This window comes from Trichechus manatus, unplaced genomic scaffold (genome assembly GCF_000243295.1).
Source record: "Trichechus manatus latirostris isolate Lorelei unplaced genomic scaffold, TriManLat1.0 scaffold00209, whole genome shotgun sequence".
Taxonomy (NCBI): domain Eukaryota; kingdom Metazoa; phylum Chordata; class Mammalia; order Sirenia; family Trichechidae; genus Trichechus; species Trichechus manatus.
In genome coordinates, this window is record NW_004444145.1 from 1078408 (window position 1) to 1100233 (window position 21826).

Here is a 21826-nt window from a genome sequence, read left to right on the forward strand (position 1 = left end):
CATCTACATGTCTCCCTTGTTTCTGGAGCTTCAGACACTGGTGTAATTATTCCAGAGAGAGAATTCAAAAAAGCAAATCATGGTTTCAAGTGAGGATCTAGTCAGCTGCTTGCTATGTGGGCTTAATGCTCCAACCATTTTTCCATACAAACTAGAAACTTGAACACCATACTCCTTTGTCGTAATCTAGATTGCTAATGGTATTTTTTATTAAACAGATTATATGATATAGTCACGAGTCATATGGTCTCTATGATTAGTTTAGAATTGAGGTACTTTTGGCCATTGAAAAAGAACAGAAAGCAAGGTTATTCTATTGAGGGGCTGTCCCATAAGAAACGTGGCTTGTATTTACATTTTAACTTCTTAAAAGCCTCTTCAAACCCTTGAAACATGAAATCACATGCCCACACGCTTTGCAAAGCACTCTTTACAAAGAGATACCCTTCAGAATTTTCATAGCATCCAAACTTGATTTAACAAGCTAATTCTTTCAATTCAGTTGTGCCCAAGTTGTTCAACCCAGTATGATGATCTGGCTACCTAATGAGTGTTTCTTTGTTTTTGTTTTGAGCTCAGATGGGTCTACCATAATCCATCAAGACCAGTGCTGCGAGTATAGAGTTTTATAAAACACGTAAAGCATCATTAATTCTCTGCTAATAAAAACTTTCAGCATTTCTTTCTCGTGGTTATTTTATATGGAAAGGAAAGTCTTCAAAAAAAAAAAGAGTGTTTGCATTGGCTTTGCTTGGATGTCTGCCTTGATTGGCTAGTAAAATTATAATAAATAGGTTTTAGGCTTTTAGCAAATAAAATCAAGTACACATGTTTTATTGAGTGATTTAGAGATTATCCTCTGAAATAATTGGCTGTGAATTTTCCGAGTTATATTGTCATTATAACATTGTTTTCTAATACAAGAACAATGAAGAAATGATAACTAACAATTTTTGGTGCCAACACATTTCTGAAGACAAGGGCTAGAATCAGTAAGCTGTATGTTAAATAAATTAATTAAAGGCCTTGCTTCAAATGATGGAGAGGCACAGTGTATCATAGAGATGTGGATGGTAATGCTGCAGGAACAGCTATTCTGAGCAACTGAATTACATAAAAGCTTTAGAGTAAGTTGAGCAAATGTTAAGATGGTAAAAAGTCCTGGGAAAAAGAGAAGGAAATCTGGAACATCCAGACAGGTACCAGTCTTTTTCCTTAGTAATAATGACCAGTCATCCAAAACCATCTTTCATGATTGCAGAACAGATGTAGAAATTCTCAACACTGTATAAGGCCCAGGCTTAATAAGAACTAGTTTCTTTCCAGACAAGCTCCAAGTAATATTTAGCTGAATTTCATTAGATAGCGCAGTTTCAGAATCCAGTGTACCAGATGCTTATTACAACTTATTTGCATTCAAGAAAGCCTTGAGAGAGCAGTTGTAAGCTTGGTACCCTCAGGTATTGGAGTGAGCAAGGTAACAGGAACTCTGACAGTCTGAATGAGCCTTTCATCACTCTGAAAGGATGCTTGCGGCCATGGCATCTAAAAACTATTACCTCAAACCTCAGGTACTTTTGAATCTCTTGCAGCAGATCTGTAGTGGGACCACTGTTTAGCTCAGGAACAGATGGAAAACTTTAGCTTACATTGCTCTTTGCTAGAAAATTGTATTAGAGTAAATTATTTTTTTAATCGTAAAAAATACTTCTGCTATTTAACCTTAATCCTGGCCTACTTTCCACTTTTGAACTCTTCCTACCTTCTCTGTTTTGTGATGTACATATTTCGTCAACTTTTTATTGTGAAAATTTTAAAGAATACAGAAAAGTTAAAGGATAATACAGTGATCAGTGTATTTTGCTCTTTGTATGTGTTTTGGTGAAACCATTTAGAAGTTGTAGACATCATGACATGTCACCCCTAAATGCCGTAGCATGAATTACTTAAGAACATTCTTTTACACAATCATAATACCATTATGTGATGTACTTTTAATAAAAAAGTTATTATTACATTTCAACATTTATTCATTTTTATATTTTAAAAACTTGTGGAAAAATTAATGGAAAATTACAGATGTTCATCAGGCTTTTTCTCTGAGAAAATATCCCAGCAGCCTCAGTTAACCAATAAATTCTTCTGTTTAATGCTGGACTGACATCACAGACCTTTCAGTAGCCATTGTCAATAAATGGCAACATGGCAAACAACAAACCAAAAGATACAGAAGTGCTTACTGCCTTTCTATGTTTTTTTGGCATGAAAACATAATTTTTTTTTTTAATGGAGGGGTTGTGTGGTTGTCTGTGCACTGCCACGTGAATTTTTTGTCATCACCAAATGAGTCAGTCAAAAAACAAAGTTATTTAAATGGATGCTAGTCATTATCACAGGGAAAAAAGTGCCATCACAATATACTAGCTCATACTACCACAAAAAAGTCTGATTGTGTTGAGGTGGAAGTTTTTTTTCCTTGCTAAAAGTGTCATGTGACATTCTACTCTTCATAATAAAGATTGTAGGCCGCAGAAAGCTTACTTGTTGGCTGAAGTCTTTTAATAAATATTTTACAAGCTTTGTCAGAGACAATTTGTCATCTGGTGGGCACAGTGTCTGCATCTTAAGATAATTCAAATTCAGCAGCAAAGAGAGGTAGTGTCAAACTGTAGGCCTGGCAGCTCCTGTCTCAGTTGTGTTTTTGTTTTGCCTTTTAGTTATTCCAAAAGGCTGCTAGAGTTCTTGGAGCAATTATTGTTGAGGTTTGGGAAATGCTTTCTTCAGAAGGTATTGCTACCCCAAAATAGTTGTGTCTCCTCATCAGTCTTGTGCTTTTGGATTAATATGCCAACCAAATTTGTTTTAGTTACAAGTCTGTTTATTAATATCATGAACGATGATATCAAATCTATTTTCTCTGGCACTTCCCTATAAAGGATTTTATTCCTTGAGGAAATGACCCTGCCTTATATTTTTTGTATATCTCACACTATAGTTTCCATATTAATTACTTTGTACTAACATAGCTACGTATTGAATTTGTGTGTGTGTGTGTATGAATGATTGTTTTTACAACCAGAAATAAGGGTAAAACTTTTATTAACCCTGTAGTTATATTCCCATTCAAACAGAGAAATCAGAATGAATTCCGAATTTGAAGAAAGTTGGAACATTTCATGTTTGTACAGTTACTAAATTTTAGATTTTTAATTTTTTTGTTTTGTTTGCCACCACCAAGCTAAACTGATATGACAGGAAAATTATTTATGTCCAGAGATTGAATACTAGGGTAAGCTATGCCCTTAATACATTGAAGGCAGTAGACTCTTATAAGGACATGGAAAAGCTTTATATGCCTACAAACGGTTTGTATTTGCAGTGGGGAAAATTCTGATTGCTCATTTAATGTTCCTTTTCTATAAAAAAGCCTACCAGAAACCTTTGATTCTATCCTTTTCAGATTACTATTAAATGTTTATCAGAAACCAACACAATGTATATATATGTCTTTTGACTACTCTGCATTCTAAGGACTGAAGTGCCAGTGGACTTGGTGCAACTGTGGTAAAGTGTTGAAGATTCACAAATCCTAATCAGGGATACATTTGCTGTGCCCTAGCAGAGGTATTGCCTGGTGAAAATTCATTAGAACCCAAGCTGTCAAATTTTCTAGACCAAAATATAAGATAAAAAAATTAAGTGAGGTGAATGCTAATTTCCACAAGGACTTTGCTTTAGTACAACTAACAAATATGTTTCATAGCTTGCTACTGCCATCTACTGGCGCTCAACTCTTGGCCTTCTAGCTAGTGGTCTACTGTAATATATAGAAATAAAAGGGAATTAGGCCTATGTAATTTATTGGAAATTCTTATTCTTTGTTGAGGATGAAACAACACAATTTTCATCGGTCTTTTCAGTGTTTACTTTGTAGTGTGCTTTTAGTAAACAAGCTTGTAAGTCTCCATTGTTCACAATGTGCTATTTCCGTGTTTGAGTTTCTGATTAATCCTTTTTATCCTTTGTCATCTTTTCCTAGTTTAATGGACCGGGAAGTGGCATTGCTTGCTGAAATGGATAAAGTAAAAGCTGAAGCAAGTAAGATTGATCTTTAAATCTTCCAAAACTATTACCAGGTAGTAGGTACCCACCTACCACCCCTCACAATAGAACTCAATATAAATGCCACAATGAGAGTTTATATATTGAGTTAAACTATCTTGAAAAGTTATACTACACTGGCGTATGAATCCTTTCAGGTAGAATAACTTTACAAGAACCTGTTTTAAAAAAAATCTCCAAATTTTAATATTTTGAATGTGGAATTCAGTTATAAGAGACTGTATCATATGGTATCAGCCACCACTTACTGTAGAAACCACAGCATCAGCCTTAGGAAAATAAAGTATCTGGGTTTTATTTAATTTTGTTTTTCCTTCCAGTGATTAAACAGTTCCTTTTTTTTTTTTTCCCCTGTGTTGTTGTTGTTAGGTGCCAGCAAGTTGATTTTTTGAGTCATAGCGACGCCACACGACAGAGTAGAACTGCCGCATAGGGTTTTCTAGGCTGTAGTCTTTATGGGAGCAGATTGCCAGTTTAAAATGCCAACCTTTCTGTTAGCCAAGTGTTTAACCATTGTGTCACCAGGTTACCTACAATTAAGTCCATACATTCCTATCATTACCTGTCTCAGAACTTTCTTTGTCTTCTCAGTTGGTGGAACAGACTTCACTTAGTGTTCATTATCAATGGATGAGGAAAAAGTCAGTGAATTGAGGGTTCAGGATACCATGACTACAGTTCCTTGAAAATTTATTAAAATACATTCTGGAGGAATAGAGTCTAATTTTGGTAATTTGTAGGGTTTTGTACAGATGGACCAGATTATCTATCCGATTTTTTATAATTTCTGTTAAGTATTAAGTTAAAGATATTTAGCTACATGAAAAGAAGGAAATATCAACTGCACCTTGAACAATGGCATTGATTTGGGGCTTTTCAGCAGCAGATTTTACCTTCATGCATTGATCATGCGTTGAATACCTGATTTATAATTACCTGCAAACTGTTAAGAATAGAAATGTTGGGCCAGGTCAAGATGATGATTCACAGCTAAATCATTTGTGTTTATGGTCACGGACCAGAGGAGGCAGCTTTGAAGCCCTGAGATGAGATCAGTTTCGATCCATTTTAACTTGAGATGTTGAGTACTCAGCAGAGATGCTATTCACTGTTCTTCGGAGGTGAGATTTCATTTACACTGAGTGTTATATCCTGAAGATTCTAAATCTGACACAGTCTCAGTCCGTTGTTGTACCTGCGTATCCTCTTTGAAGGTGAAGTTTCAGATAAACTAGTAAGAAAACATAGTTCTCGCTTTTCAGAAGGTACTTTTTAAAATATATCTTTTATAGAAAATTTCAAACATTTAAAATAGACAAATATAATGAACCCCATCACATAGTTTCAACCAGTTATCGACTCACGGACAATCTTATTTGATCAAATTCAGAGCTACAGGGTTTTACTTCATCAGTTTTGCATTTCTGTCTCCTTTCTTCATGCTGAAAATCCTGGTTCTCAGTGACACTAAAGAAGATGCTTCTTTTTCTTTCTCACACAGTGTAGGCTTATTAAATAATTCATATGTTTATAAGTACTTTACGGTCCAGAGTTTTTTTCACATTTAAACATATATGATCTTCACATCAACTCTAGGAGGTAGATTCTCCTTTTTTTTTTTTTTAATTTCGTAAATGAAGAAATAGATTCTTTGGGAAAAAATGTGACTTGTGCAGTGTCATAGAGTTAAGTTACATAATCAGATCCTCTGAGTTATTTGATATATGTAGAAATCTTTACTCAACATATTTTTTCCGTTTTGAGGTCTATAATTTTGTCTTAGAATCCTAGAATGCTAGAGCTGAAAGAAACTGCAGTTTATACAAATGGAAACTAGGTTTTATCTTGGGACCAGAACATTGGATCATTTGTAGCTGTTTGGGGCTTGGAGTTGAGAAACTGTTGTAGGCAGAGTCCTAACTCACTGGGAAAGAGTTCCCTAATGGATTAACCATGCTTGATATGGGTATGAGCAATCCATGGATAGCAATATGTGACAATTAGGCTAAATAAAATTGCTAAAGATGTTCAGCTCTTTGTAATACCTGATGTAGCTCTTTGAAAATTCTATTTTTTCTAACAAATTTGGGATAAATTTGGCTAATTTCTCAGGTTTCAGGAATCTGTATTATTTAGGGATTGATTTTGACTACGTGTCACAGAGTGGAGTAGATAAATTTGAGTTTATTTTTCTCTCATGAAATGAAAAGTCCAAGGGTAAGCATTCTGGGGCTGGTAGGGCATCTCCAAGATGGCATTAAGGACCAAGGCTCTTCTATTCTTCTACCCAGCCATCCTTAGAATATGCTTATGGTCGAAAAGTAGTTCCTAAGTCTCCAACTGAGGAGGGACAAAGTGTTACATACTGGCTAAGTAAGATCCCTTTAAAGAGCTTTCCTGTAAACTCTGCCCTGTGAGTTCTGCTTATAGCTCAGTGGCCAAACTGCATCACATGGCCATCTCATCTGTGGCAAAGCCAGGAAATACAGACTTTCACCTAAGCACACTGGTACCCAACAACATTGGACTTCTGATAACTGAGGAAAAAGGGAAGAATATTCAGTTGACTAACAGTCTTTGCTGCAGTCCACCCCTTCATTACTCAGTATCTCTTTTTCCCAAAAGAGAACACAGTGACAACTCCTCAGTGACAAAACTCCAAAATTCCTTTAGTTAGAATGTTCAGCTGAAAGTCCAGGACTTCTAGGTGATGTTCAAATCTTCCATCGGGTCTGGAAATGTCGTGTTGTGGCCTGGCGTGCAGTAAACTAAAAGAAAAGTTAAATTCCCCCTTTTCTAACATTACATACATAGAGAAAGAAGAAAATAATTATAGCAAAAATTCCCATTTGGAAAAGTGGGAAACACAGCAGTCACTGGGCTATAGCAATGATCAAATCTTGCTGGACAAGAATAGCAGAATCCCTGCCCTCGTAGTAGAAAAAGTTCCTTGACTGGTTCCTCTGGCAGTCCCTGGTTCTGCTTCCTGGAAGAATTTCCTTTGCCCATTTTCTTCTGTGGCCTTGGCTCTCTTCTCTGGTAGATTCTTTATTGTCCATTATCCTCAGTGGCCATATCTGAGTTGTACATCAGGAGCGTGCCAAAGAAAGTGCTTCTTAAAAGGTTGTAAAACCAAAAAACCCGTTGCCATCGAGTCTATTCTGACTCATAGTGACCCTATAGGACAGAGTAGAACTTCCCTATAGGGTTTCCAAGGCTGAAATCTTTATGGAAGCAGATTGCCACATCTTTCTCCCACGGAGCGGTTGGTGGATTAGAACCTCTGACCTTTTAGTTAGCAGCTAAGCACTTAACTACTGCACCACCAGCGCTCCTTTAAAAGGTTGTAACCATCGTTAAGGAACTTGGTAAATAGTTGTGGTATATTCACACGGTGAAATACTAGGTAGCTGTTAAACAGAATGAGGGAGAGCCAAATGTCTTAATATGGAATGAACTTGAGCATACATTATGTGAAAACAGCTAAGGTAAAGGAAAGGCACATGTATAGGATATATTCCCATTTGTGAGGAGGGGAAAAAAGGAAATATATATATATGGCATATGCACAGGAAATGTTTAAGTATATATAAGAAACATTAACAGTGGTTTCCTTTGGGGAGGGGGCTACAAAATCAAAAGTAAGAGGGACACTTAGTTTTCATTTTATACCCATTTATTCTAGGTGAATTTTTACTATATGTGCATATTTCTGTTTTAATTTATATGCTTCTTGATTTTTTTTTTTAACTTGGAAGAGGAGAAAGAGAAATGCCAAGTTACTTATGAGTCTATGATTCATAAGAAATGTTTACCATTTCACTGCTTTCAGAGACCCTCCAGAAGGTGGAAACTAGACCTTTGGTGTTTTTATTTTCTGGATGGGTGGGCAGCTAAGCCTTTGGCTGTCCAAATACATACTGCAAGGCCTATGCTACCAGTTCTTCTTTATCCTGTTCAGCAGCAACATGAGATTCATATTCCTTTTTCCTTTACAGTGGAAATTTTGCTCAGTCGACAAAAGAAAGCTGAACTTCTAAAGAAAATGACTGATGTGGCTGTTCGAATGTCAGAGGAGCAATTGGTTGAGCTCAGAGCTGATATAAAGGTAAAACTTGCTTTGCCTTTCTGCTTTCCTCTTACCCTGGGGGACTAAAGTAACAAATCTCCATAATTCATGGCCATATCTAATGTGTTGAACTCATGATAGTCCCTTCTCAAACATGGCCCTCTTCCAGGTTCTCTTTCTCTGTAAATGGTACTGCCATCTATCCAGTTGTCCACACTGGAAACCTTAGGAAATTTTTCCTTTTCCTGCGTTAATTATGTCAGCAGACTCTTTCCCTTTGACCTAATAAATCTCAGATCTGACCTTTTCTCTTCATCTTCACCACCATCATGGTCAAGCCACCATGATCTCTTGCTTGGACTTCTGTATAGCCTCTTGACTAATTCCACCTATCTGCTTTGCCACTGCCCTCCCCTTCATATTCTTCGTGTCTGTGCCACGCACTGTGGTGACTCAATTCACACTTCCCATTGCTTTTATGATAAAGACTCTGATCCTTAATATGGTCCATAGTGCTGTGCATGATCTGTCCCTAAAGGACCACGATCCTCATTTCCCACCATGTCCTCCTTGTTCTCAGTACTCCAGCCATACTAGCTTTTCCTTTCCACAAACATAGTCTGTTTCCTCCTGCTAGAGGGCACTACATATGCTTTTCCTTTCTGTCCAAAACACTTTTCCCTCCCCGCAGCATACACAATCACTCTTGACCTACTCATCCTTCCTGACTTCCCTGTCATCTGCTTCTATTCTGTGCTTTGATAGCATAGTTACAATTTTATGTGCATTGGATTATTTGAATCATCTCCCCACTAATTTGTTAACTTCAAAATGTCAAGAGCCATTGTACCTGGCACAGTGCCTTAGCACATAGTAGGTGTTCAGTAAATAATGGTTGGTTGCTTCTGACTTTATAGAGAAAAATTATTAATTTGAGATGTTGATCATATTTAATCTATTTATAAAGATTACTTGGGTTTAACACACATACATTTTAAATTCTTATATAAAGAACAATAAAAAACAGTGTTTCTGAGGAGTCCCTGGGTGGCACAAATGGTTAAGTAGCTAGCTACTAACTGAAAAGTTGGCAGTTTGAATCCACCCAGTGGCACCTCAGAAGAAAGGCCTGGTGATCTATTTCCAAAAGATTATAGCCATTAAAAAAAGAAAGAGAACAGTGTTTTTGAGACTAAGCATAGGAACCCAAGAGAAGTGGGATATTCATGGGTAGTTGTGGACACTGATGGTCTAAATGTTTTTAAATTGTGAGCTATATGAACAAAAGAAGTTGCTGTTCTCTACTTCTGAGCCCTCAACCTCTGCTCTTTCTGAACATGTGTGATTTATTGCGGTATTTGAGAGGAGCACTTAAACTGCAGAGGTTTTACAACAGCCCGTGTAAAGTAAAAACATAGGTGGCATATCCTTGTTATCATTCTGACCCCGTCTTTTACATAAACCTATGTAGTGTTACTATTCTGATTCCTTCTCCATAGGCTTTATTGGAGTCAAATAGCCAAACAGTGTAAATTTTAAATTACCATTTTCTGATTAACTTAAAGTATATTAATAAATTTTATAGAAAGTCTTCTACACATTGATGCCAGTCAGTCTCATTCAGCTGTCTGGGAGAAGCCGGAAACCCCTTTGGAACTAGAATTCTGGCTCTCATAGGCGTCATCTGTTCCCTTCCCACGTGGCTGAAAAGCTGCTAGAAATACTTCTGCGGGCTGACTAAGGATCTGTTTCGCTCCATGTTTTCAGTGTACTAAAGTGGATGCTGTGCAATTTAAATATCTTATTTCCAGATCATTTTATTTCCATCATTCTTGTTATGTCTTTGGCTCAACAAACCCTAGAGTTTGTTTCAGAATTAATCTCAGACTGATATTACACGAATCAAGGCTTTGTTACAAGAGGGTCATGTGGTTTCCTAAGCCATGATGTATTCTGAAGCTTTAGGGCTTGAAAGCCCAAAGGTAATTTTTATCTTTCCTTTCCCTTTCACTGTTTCTAGATGCATCCTGAGGATTCTGATGCATTTGACTCTACTCCTTGAAAATCCAAAGTGAGATTAGACCACCCCTAGTTAAGAGGACTGCTCTGAGGAGTTCAGTTTTTCCAAATTATATCTAGGCCTTCAACTTTTGTTTCCTGTCTCTTCTTCATTTGAAAAAATTATTCCAGGCTACCTTAGACATTTTTTATTGAAATAGATACCCGCAGCAGCATTTTATTCCCAACATGTTTCTAGCGCCACAATTTCTAGAGTATAGTTAGTTTCGACCCAGGGGATTGGTTACTTCTCAGCTCAGTCTACTTAAACGGATTAAATTACTTGCAGCATAAACTCTTCTCATGTGAAAAGTTAACTCTTCACATGAATGATTTTCCATCTCAAGAAATTATTCCTGTTTCAAGGACTAACAAAGATGAAGTCAGTTTCTCAAGGAAGTTCCTATTCAAGAACACCAAATGTCTATCTAAACGGGATCATTGTTGCAACCGACTGCCCACCTACTTCTGAGCATTTTTGCTGCCTCTGCTTCTCTATAAAATGGGACAATGTAGAAATAGCCAACAGTGGAAAGATGGCCGTCTACTATAAATTCTTCATCCTTTCTTTATAGTTTCTCTCACAGCTAATGAGTTTTGACTATCATGTAGCACTTCATAAAGCTTCCCAAATAGACCTGTCTTTGGGATCTTATGAAAATGAGTAGATTTGGTCGATTACCCAACATTGGTAATATGATGGCCATTTAGTAAAATTTGAAGTAGTGAAGATAATTGAAAATAATTTTGTTTCATCTGTATATGGAACAAGCTGTAGATTCCACATAGAATGTTTTTCTAACCTGGAGACTTCTTTGCCTTTTCTCCAGCATTTTGTTAGTGAACGTAAATATGATGAGGATCTGGGACGAGTAGCCCGGTTCACGTGTGATGTAGAAACCTTAAAGAAGAGCATCGATTCATTTGGACAAGGTGAGATGGTGAGACATGAGTGCTAGAGAAGGTGATGAGAAGACCATCCTCTGCTAATTAGTGAAATGCTGATTGGCTTCTCCATTGATTCTTTTTGAGTGCCTCTTGTGTTTTTGTTTGATTTTATGAAAAGCAACCCTGGGATACTTATGAAATCAGTGGATGCAGATGTTTTGAGCTCTGATGATGATGATTTCCTAGCTCCCTAAATGTATTATTTTTTCATTTTTTACTGCGTTGATAGGTATATGATATGTAGTGTAAAGAGTGTGGGGCTCTGGAGTCAGACGAAGCTTAAATCCTTGGCTCTACACTAACCTTCTGTTAACCTCATTTTACTCCAGAGTGGAGACAATACCTGCCTTGCCTGGCATGTAACTAGTAAACCAATTGCTAAGTTGATTCCAATTTATGGTGACCCCTGTGTCAGAGTGGAACTGTGTTCCATAGGGTTTTCAGTGGCTGATTTTTCAGAAGCAGATCGCCAGGCCTTTCTTCTGAAACACCTCTGCGAGGACTCAAATCTCCAACCTTTTGGTTAGCAGCCAAGCACATGAGCTGTTTGCACTACCCAGGGACTCCTGCCTGGCATGTAGTAAGTGCATAAGTTGTTGTTGTCGTTAGGTGCCATCGAGTCGGTTCTGACTCATAGCAACCCTATAGGTGCTTAAATAGTAGTTTTAAAAGGGGAAAAGGGTTGCTTCTTAGGTGAGAGTTTGTAGACATCAATCGAGCCCTGAGCTTGTTTTTTATATCTCAATATAAAAGTGAAATATTGGGTTTAGGGTAGTGATTGTGAACATCATTAGCCCAGACTTAAAGCCAAGAAAAAAATCTGAGGGGTAGTTTTAAACCATTGAGTTCTGAAAAAATTGAATTGAAAATATTAATCTTTGTTAGTTAGATTGGTATTTTGAATTGGGGATTACTCTTGTAGAAAGATAGAAACTTGGAAAGACACATGTTTGTTGAAAGGATTAGTTCTGTTCATATTTAGCTAATCTTTATTATTTATACTTTGTGTCATTCAAATGTTTTAAAAAAGGATTTAAGGAAGATTTAATTTATTTACCTGTGTATTTCTTTACAAAGTCTGTCCTTTAGAATGTTCCTTCATGGGAAACTGAACATATGGCCCATACTATTGTTCTCAAGCTTAGTCAGCTGCTAGAGCTATAGCCAAGAGTTTAGGTAGTAGGAAATGCCAAGAAAGCACTAGTCGGTGGGAGGATGAGTAACTTTGATCTTAAAACTATTCTCCTGACTCTGGAATTCATTTACCACACAGGGGGATTTGGAAGGAGTTGAGGAAGAGGACAGAAGGATGATTTCCCTTCCTGTTTCCCCTTTTATAGACTTCTTTTTTTTTTTTTTTTTTTTGATGGCTTAAAAGAAATATATTATTCCTGACTAGTTATCTTTTATGACTACTGTAGCAGACAATTCTTTATCTTAAATTGCTCATTGTGAAATGGAGAAAGAGGGGAAACCTTACCCGCCATGCTCTTCCATCATATGACCACATATTCCTCGTATTTCTGTTTCAGTATCCCATCCGAAGAACAGCTATTCAACCAGATCCCGATGTAGCTCAGTTACATCTGTGTCTTTGAGTAGCCCAAGTGATGCCTCTGCTGCTGCTGCTTCCACCTGTGCCTCTGCTCCCAGCCTTACAAGTGCTAATAAGAAAATCTCTGCACCAGGAGAGGCTCCTGCAGCCATAACCAGCTCTAGCGGCCGGCCCTACCAGCATCATCGGGAGGTAACCTAGCTTCCACACTGGCAAGTTAGGAGGAAAAGCCACCAGATTGTCATAGTTTAAATGCTAATAACCCAGCCTATTACCTTCCTTTCTTTATTCCCATCCCACACCTACTTTGAATCCCTCTGGCCCCAGTTAGTTCCTGAGAAAGCATTTGGAATGTATGTTCCAAACCACCAGCCAGTTTAGAATTCCTGTTGCTAAGAGCTGCTGACTTCTTATGTTGGCAGTGATCCTAGTTGTTGTAGGTAGTATTGCCTGGTAATTAGTCACATTGGGAGTCACGTACCCATCTCAGGGTAGACAAGCACCACAGTGGCAGGCTCTCAGAGTACATCTGAAAGCAGCAACTCCCTAGAAGCATAGTGTGGAATAAATCAGGGAAAGAGAGAGAGAGTAGACCTGGTGGGAGTAGGGACAAATACTAGAAAGTTGAAGAGTAATCCATAGTTTCTTGGTTTGAAGAAAAAACTATAGCAATCCAAGGCAATGCTGTCAGTAGTTCTTCACACCTGGTAGAGCATTGGAATTGGAGGAAGAAACAAAATTTCATGCCATAAGCTTTCTAGGTTGTAATGTGAAAGATACACTAAATGTCACAGTAGCATGATTTGATCTAAGACTCATAATATATAGCAAAGACCATAATGATGTTTATTATTCCAAATGTGCATTATCTTTACAAATGGCTTATGATCTTCCAAGTTCAAACATGTGATAAGATACTAGCTTAACTGAGAGCTTGAAGCAACCATAGAATGTATGTTTTCTTTGTTCTTTCTTCTTTCTTAGCTTTCTTCTTGGGCCCAGCTTAAGAAAAGTGAATTCCTCTTCCATGGTGTTCACCTAGGTGTGAGAGCAGGGAAAGATTAGTGAAGGATTTATTAATTCTACTGCTAGGTTAGATTGGCTGATAGAATTCTATCTATGAGTCTAAGTCCCAAGCATGGGATACCACAGTTATGCTTTCAGAATACTCCTATAAGCTGAACTGGAACAAGCTAGGTACTGTAACACCAGAGTGCTTTGAACATTGTATTCTTTTATCCTTAGGTATTTCCAGGGAACAGACGAGGAGGACAAGGCTACAGGCCACAAGGCCAAAAGTCCAACGACCCCACAAACCAAGGGCGACATGATGGTGTGGGTCGTTACAGAAATAGCTCATGGTATTCATCTGGTTCCAGATATCAGAATGCTTCACCCCAGGCATCAGGAAACACAAGTGAACAGGGCCAGGCTCACTCTTCAGGGACCAGTGGAACTGGAACCAACATGGAGCCCAGCTTGCCGAAGCCCTCCTTCAAAAAGGGGCTCCCCCAGCGCAAACCCAGGACCTCTCAGGCTGAAGCTGTGAACTCTTGAGGGAAATCCCAACTGGCTTCTCTCCTCTATCTCACACAATTCAACTTGATAACTGGACCTTAGGAAACTTATAGTTAGATTTAATAACAAAAAAAAAGTTTACGTGTATCACTTTTTGTGCCATCCTAAATATTTTTTGGTCTCTTCTTCTCTCCTCATTTTCTCTTTACCCTTTTTGGAAGGGAAGCTGTTTTTCCCTTGACCTTTCCCAGTGGTATGGATTGATTCTGACTGGCCATTTCCACCAGGAATCAGAGGCAACTGTTGCCAGGTTTCCCAAGGGTAAGCAACACTCTTCCAGTGCATCAGGCCTTTCAGTTGCCTGAAGAGGCCTTACTCAGCAACCCCCACTGTTCAGGCTGTCTTGGAAGAAGGTGGGTCAGAGCTACCCCTGTTGCCTTACCAGTCTAAGCAGAAGCCACAAATGCCTACCAGGTTCCCTCCAAACAACAATTTGGCCACAAGAGGCAATGCAGGGATTATGTTTTGGATTAGCCAGAGGAGGGAAAATTTAATTGGTGAAGAATAGGGAACACTAGGAAACATTTGAGAATCTGCTTCTGCTCTCAGAATGTGCCTGAGATTTGACACTCTAGTTGGGTTTCAGTCTCCTGCTTGGCACCACAGTTTAACCTGCAGTTTCTTCAAAATACTCAAAGCCTTGTTTTCTGTTACCTTAGACTGCAAACCAGGGAAACCTATGGGGAGGCAGCATTTAATTAAAGGAAAAAAAGGTGTTTCTGTTTCAATGTTTGGAGATTTGTTTCTTCTCCCTCTTTCCTGAATCCTGTTCTGATCCTTAACTAAATTTACAGCAATATAATTAGTGTTCATCTAAGGTGTTGCCCATCAGAAGTGCTGCAGTCAGTCTTTATAGCTGAATAAATAAAAACAACCACATAAATGTTCCCACGTTTGTTTCACAGCAGCAAGTGACTTCATTATCTGTTTTTCTTTGGGCCTCATGGGGTAGAAGTCACTTGGACAGCTTGTTCTAGGCTTAAATGAGGGTGTCTGATTCCCAAGTCATTTGTCCACTGCTTAGCTTCAAAACCAAATTAAAATGTGAAAGCCAAGATGAGCAAATGCAGCTGTTCCTTGTGGGAGAAGATAGTAGGACAGGGAATGGTGACTTTCCAGAGGACTGCTTACCAGTTTTGAAAAACCACAGCTGCAGCAGCTCTTCCAGGCAACCAAAGGTTTTATTGGCACCCCTCTGCCCCACTCCCTGTCCCTTGACAGGAGTAGTGAGTGTAACAGTATAATTGAGCTCCCGTGTGTAGCAGTGGTGGTACTGGTGCCAGACCCCTCACCCCACACTCACCCCCAGCATCTATGATTTAATAATAGCAGAGCTTTTTCTTTCTCCAGCATGTGTTCTCCCAAGTCTGAAGCCTAGACTGCAAGTGGCAGCCGTGCAGAACTTAGCTGCCTCAGGGCTTCCCCTGGCTCTTTGGCTGAAGCTGAGCTGCTGGGGTTCAGGTTGGTTGAACAGAGTGTGTGTGTGTGTGTGTGTGTGTGTGTGGTCTTTCCATAAAGAAAATGGTAATCAAGTAGAACTGGGGAAGCCATTTTCCAAGGTGCTGATCATCTCTGTTTTGGGAATTTGTTCAACAAAACCATCAGTCTGCTGGGTGTCAATGAAAAGTTCTACTTTTCTGATTACTGGCTAACGAATATAGGAAATCCAGAGACAGAGACAGACGCAACCATGAAGGATTATGAGGTCTCTCTATATCCAGGCAAGACTGTATTTAACCCATCCAGAGAGATGGGAAGCCACATGTTTGTGAAAACTACCTTGAAGTTGAAATTGAAATCTGCTTATGAAAAATATTTGAAGATTTTTTTCTATGACCGTTAAGTTTTCGGAAATTCTAAAGTCTTTACATTTTGTTTTTAATTACAAAAAGTAGTATTTAAAAGATAATACAGAAATGGAAAAGGATAAGTTTTCCACCTTCTCATTCTACTCCCCAGGGGTGACCAGTGTTAATAATTTATCCTGTGTTCTTCTGGATCATTTTCAAAGTATATATGTGCATACACACATGGACATACAGGCTTTGTAAATTTTGTTTTGTTTTTATATTATACATATACTATACTTATACATACATACACACCATATGCATTCTGCAATTGGTTTTTTTAGTTTAATAACATGTCCAGAACCTTATTCATTTAAGATCTTAATGTTGTACATATTCTACTCCTAAATTTGCCAATTTGACTTTTCTTCAATGTAGAGAAGTTAAAGTTTGAATTTTGCAGCCCATGCCTTGCCCCCATAATAGCTTTGGGCTTCCCAAGAGACGGGAGGTCCCATACCCTGGGCAGCTCCCACTGAGTTCTCAAAGAGGCCCTACCTATCCATCATTTTTCCTTCCCTTTTCCATTCCCTCTTACAGACAAATGCCTTGCCCTTCCCCAACCTGGAGATAGGACTGGGGCTTCAGATCTGTCAGTTACATACCACTTAAGATAAAATTTAAATTAGCATAGCTTCATTATAAACATCAAATATTTCCTTAGCCCCAAATTAATGGCAATTTTTTAGAAGTTTTTAAAAAAGTAATAAGACTAGTTTAAAAAGGAAAAAAAAGTACATAGTGGAAAGTAAAAATCTCTCCCCTCTGTAGAAGAAATCACCTATAAATTTGTATATCTTCACAGAACTTTTCTAAACCTAAGTTAAGCAAATATATTTTTTCTTTTACATAAATGGGAATTATGCTATACGTAGGAATACAGCTTGCTTTTTCGTTTGTCTTCTCTTTTTATAACTAGTGTTTTGTTTTAAGAAAAAGTAGTATATACAAATGGTTTAAAAAAAAAAAAATCCAAATCGATCAAAAGGATATATGATGAAAAGTAAGCCCTCATCCCACTCTGGACCCTTTGCACCACCTCCCCCACCAGAGGCACCCACTGTTAAAGTTTCTTGTCTATCCAAGAGATTTTCTGTGCTACTTCAAGTATAAATGTATACTGTTTAGACCTCTGTCCATGTCAGTATATATAAATATTCCTCATTCTTTCTACTGCCACATAGTATTCCATTGTATAGATTTATCATAATTAGTTTAATCAGTCCCTAATAGTGGTTTTCAGTTTTTGCTATTTTAAGTAGTATTGCAGTGAGCATCCCATAGTACATATATCATTCCACACTTGTTACGGTATATCTTTAAACTAGATTCCTAAAAGTGGAATTGCTGGGTCATGTATAGATATTGATAAAGTACTCTTACAGTTGCACCAATTTACACTGTCATCAACAGCATCTGGGAGTGCTTTGTACAGTTGCTGAGCTAGAAGCTGAGGAGAGAGAAGAGAAACTAAAACACAGTTCCTGACTTAATGGGGCAATGAACTAGTTGGGGCAACTGAGACACACAGGTAAAATAATACAAGGTAATAGTGTTACATGAAAGAACCACACTGCCTTCTGTGAATAAAGTGGAGAAAGCACTGAAAATGCTGCTAAGGGCATGGGTCCTGTGCCTAAGCTGGAACTATGTCAGTGGGTGATCCGGTTCAGTGGTTTATAGATACGGTAACTTTATACAAAGGAGCCCTGGTGGCACAGTGGTTAAGCGCTTGGCTGCTAACTGAAAGATCTGCAATTCGAACCCACCAGCCGCTCCACGGGAGAAAGATGCGGCAGTCTGTTTCTGTAAAGATTACAGCCTTGGAAACCCTATGGGGCCGTTCTACTCTGTCCCATAGGGTCTCTATGAGTTGGAATTGACTCAACAGCAGTGGGTTTAACCTCATACAATGAAGCCTGTGAGAGCTGGAACTTGGTAGGATTCCCTTGTTTTTCCAGGTCTCGCAAGTTTTCCGCCTTCGACAGGGTGTGCCCTTACCGCTTTTCTATCACTTTGTTAGTTGGAAAATATTTGAGTTTTCCTTCTCTGACTAGTTTCTGCCTTATGCAGGTTCCAGCTTTCATAGGTTTTACTATATTTCAGAATCCAAAACCAGGGTACAATCTGGTGAGTATGAATGGGGAAATGGAGTATGAATGGGGAGTGAAGTATGTATGGGGTAAGTGTCATGAAATAGTTTGGAAGTGACCTGGAAAATCTAGGATGCACAATTGTCAATCCGTGAGTTGAGCTGTACTCTTGGAGAGGGTCAATAGGGTAATGACTTGTTGCCCTGAAATTCCGCCATTTGACTTGACAAAATGAGGATTTGCCTTGCCTGATTTTATAGGGTTCATCCCACCCCCTTGTCCCACCTGGTGAGGATTGGTATCCATATGGCAGCTCATTTCATGAAAAGGAAGAAACAGGTGTCCAAAACAGCAAATTTGGAGATCACCAACTGATACAAGGAACTATTTTTTAATCACTATTTTACCTAGTGAACCTAAAGTACCAGTCTATAATATTGATAGCCAGAACAATATACAAGAAAATCAGTCAAGCTTGACTCCTGGTTGTTACAGCTACTTGGGCACATCCTTTTCTTTTGTTCAGACATTTATTGAAGCACCCACTACATGCTAGGCACTACGCTAAGTTCTGAGGCAAAGAAATGGGAGGCTATTCAGCCCTTCCCTTAACCACTTTGCCTGTGAAGGAAGTAGATCTCTTCGTTAAACCCTTGGAAGTCCTGCCTGGTAGCCAGGCAATGTGGTAGAGTGGACAGACCTTGGATGTTGGAGATAGATATCCTTGGATTTGAATTCTGGCTTCACAACTTGGTAGTTGTGTGACTGACCGGCCATGGGCAAGTAGCTTAACATCTTTGAACCTCTTCCTGAACTGTAAAACGGAGACAATGGTAACTCCTTCATGGAGGGGCAAGAGGAGGTATCTTACCAGGACATGTGTTATCTTAGGTGCCTGAGCTAACCCGTGACAAGTTGAACACTTTCTCGCCATAACTCCTTTGCTTTTCTGTCTCACCTTCCCTGTTACAAAGTATACGAAAGAAGACTTCGCCTATCTCCAGCCATACAGACCTTATTACCGAAAAGTAAAGATTCAGTCATCCAAATCTTCCTGTAGCTCTTCTCTTCTGAATATGTATCCCTCCAGCCTGGTGAGCTCTGTGCCGTCCTTGTGTGTCTGCCAGACAGCACACCCCTTCCCCAGTTTCAGAGCTGGATGGAATAGGCCTGATGGTCATGTAGCTGACCTCAGTAAACACGGTCACCACAGCAGCAGCATGCAGGAGTGAAGCTGGGGCCAGGGTTTCCCACGGGAAAGCCAGAGAACATTATTTCCATTCAGGCGATGAAGGAGTTTATTTACCAGCTTTGCTAATCCTTACCAAGGAGGAAATACTATCTGAAGAAGAATTTTCTGGGTGAAGAAACTCACCCACCATCACCAGCACAACTGTTCTGCCCTCCCTCCCGCTCCTTCACTGCCGTCAAAACAGCAGGAACAAATACCACCCACTCGGATTCCTCGGGGAAAAGTCAGGTCTCCTTTTTATGTCTCTCTTCAACTCAACCCAGTTAGGCTTTCTCTGTAACTTGCCTTCAAACACACCTGTTTGCTGGTGCTGCTAGAACACAGAGAATGAGAAGATTCCTTAGGAGGTCAGGCATTCCATTCCCTGCTGCAGGCAGTAGTATTAGACTATCCTGGCAGGCTGTGGGTTCTGGAGTCAACTGCAGGATCTCTCCGTGGGCCAAGTCTAGGATGCTGTTGTAGGACTCATAGTCTGGTCACTCATCAAAATGACCATGCTGTTCCCTTTTAATAGGCTGTTTACCAAAGGACAGGACAAAGCACCCAGAAACATGACTCAGTAGCAAATTGCTATCAACCTAGTCAAAGCTTGGTTCAGACCTAGCTTCAAGTCTTGGTTCTTTCATTTACTAGCCATCAGTGTTTAACTTCTTTCAGTCTCAGTTTTCTCATCTGTATTTACCTGTCTTTATATGTACCTCTTAGGATTCCCTTGCCTGAACGTTTACCATGAACTACTCACACTCCAGCTAGGCTCCTCCAGTAAAAGAAAGGGAACAGCCTGGAATGAGACAGCCAGGTGTTGGAGGGCTTGAAGTATTCCAAAATGTTTTGATAGGGATGGGGACGCTTCAATGAGGCTTCATCCTGACCTCTTTTCCATTGGTCCCAGCACCCAGGGCCAGAGTAAGTGCTCAGAGGGGACTTTTCAATAATAATTGCCACCACTTTCCAAGCTTCTGTTGGGTCCTCATTTAATTCTTCCTCTGAGGAAGTTCATTTTACAAATGAGGGAACTGATGCTCTGAGAGATCAAGTAACTTCCACCCAAGATCAACCAGCCAATCAGTGGCAGAGCTAGAATTTGAACCCAGTCCTGTCTGACTTGAAAGTCCATGGTTTTCCCACCACACAATACAACCTTAGAAGCAGAGCCTGGCCACTGACAGAGAGCTGGGATCTGAACAGGTAGAGCAGGCCTGGGGACCTCCAGGAAGGAGGGTGTAGAGAGTGGGAAGAGGGGTGGAGAGAGGAGAGGCCCCTGGGCTCTGTTCCTCGACAGCCACCTGTTCTCACCCCCTGCACACACTGTCTGATTCCACCCACGCTGTTTAGGGGAGGCAGGGGCTTTTTCCATCTTTTGTGTCTTGAGGGTTTTTTTTCCCTGCTTTGCTCTTCCCTTCTCTCCCTCCTTGTTCCTTTTTGTAGATAATACTCCTACAGACCTCCCACGGAAGCTCCAAAATGCAGCCTCCTGAGTTGCTTCTTGTTGACAAAGGCTTTGAGCTGTCTCTGAACAATGCTCCCCCTCAACCTTCCCCTCCCAGTGACTCCCCATGGTGGGGTGGTCCGAATGAGTCAGGGATTGGGGGAAGGGGAGAGGTAAATGGGGTTACAGTGAGGAGGCCAATGGTCCCCAACCTCTTAGTGCCCTGCTCAATTTTAAATTCCTTCTCCCCAGCCCTCATCTTACTGTCTCCTAAGGGCATGTCCCTGCTGCTTATGTATGTATGTGTGTGTGTGGGTGGGGGGTAAAAGGGAAAGGCAGGGAATTAATTTCACTAAGAGCTGAAGGAACCTGTGCAAACAAAAGCCAGGACTGGCAGGAAGACCTGAGGGAATAGGTAAAGGTGAACAGGGAGGACAGTGGGTTGAGATCCTACCCCTGAACACACTCATCTAGACAGAAAGGACTCTTTCCATGAGGCCAGCCTAAAGGAAAGGGGCAATGACTACCCCAACCCTGGACACCCAGTCACACAGATGCTTTGAAGAGCAACAGGGAGTGGAGCTTAAAGGCCAAGCACACTGCAGCTACTCTCTGGGATGAGAAAGAAGAGTGATCACAACATTCAATAAACGTTAGTGTGTTTTCTTTTTCTGAAAGTGGGGACCAGGGCACCAGAACAGTGACACGGGCATTGTGCCTGGAGCTGCTAGAGGAGGCAGTACCTCCTGGTCGAGCTACTTAACCTCTCCATCTCAATTTTCTCATCTGTAAATTGGCATTCATAACTAACAACAGTAACTACCTCATAGAGTTATTGCAAGGATTAGTAAAATAATCCAAATAAAGCACTT

At 39.7% G+C, this 21826-nt stretch overlaps 1 protein-coding gene across 2 annotated transcripts in view; it reads left to right on the forward strand.

Moving 5' to 3' along the window:
- Nucleotides 1-15477, forward strand: part of SPATS2 (spermatogenesis associated serine rich 2) — a 139788-nt gene extending 124311 nt beyond the window's left edge. For both annotated transcript variants that reach the window (XM_004388296.2, XM_023742383.1), the window contains exons 9-13: nt 4040-4098; nt 8121-8230; nt 11080-11182; nt 12730-12944; nt 13998-15477. In XM_004388296.2, coding sequence (XP_004388353.1) covers nt 4040-4098; nt 8121-8230; nt 11080-11182; nt 12730-12944; nt 13998-14309 — 799 coding nt within the window. In that variant the 3' untranslated portion in view covers nt 14310-15477. The remainder of the gene's footprint in view (nt 1-4039; nt 4099-8120; nt 8231-11079; nt 11183-12729; nt 12945-13997) is intronic.
- The last annotated feature ends 6349 nt before the right edge of the window (nt 15478-21826 follow it).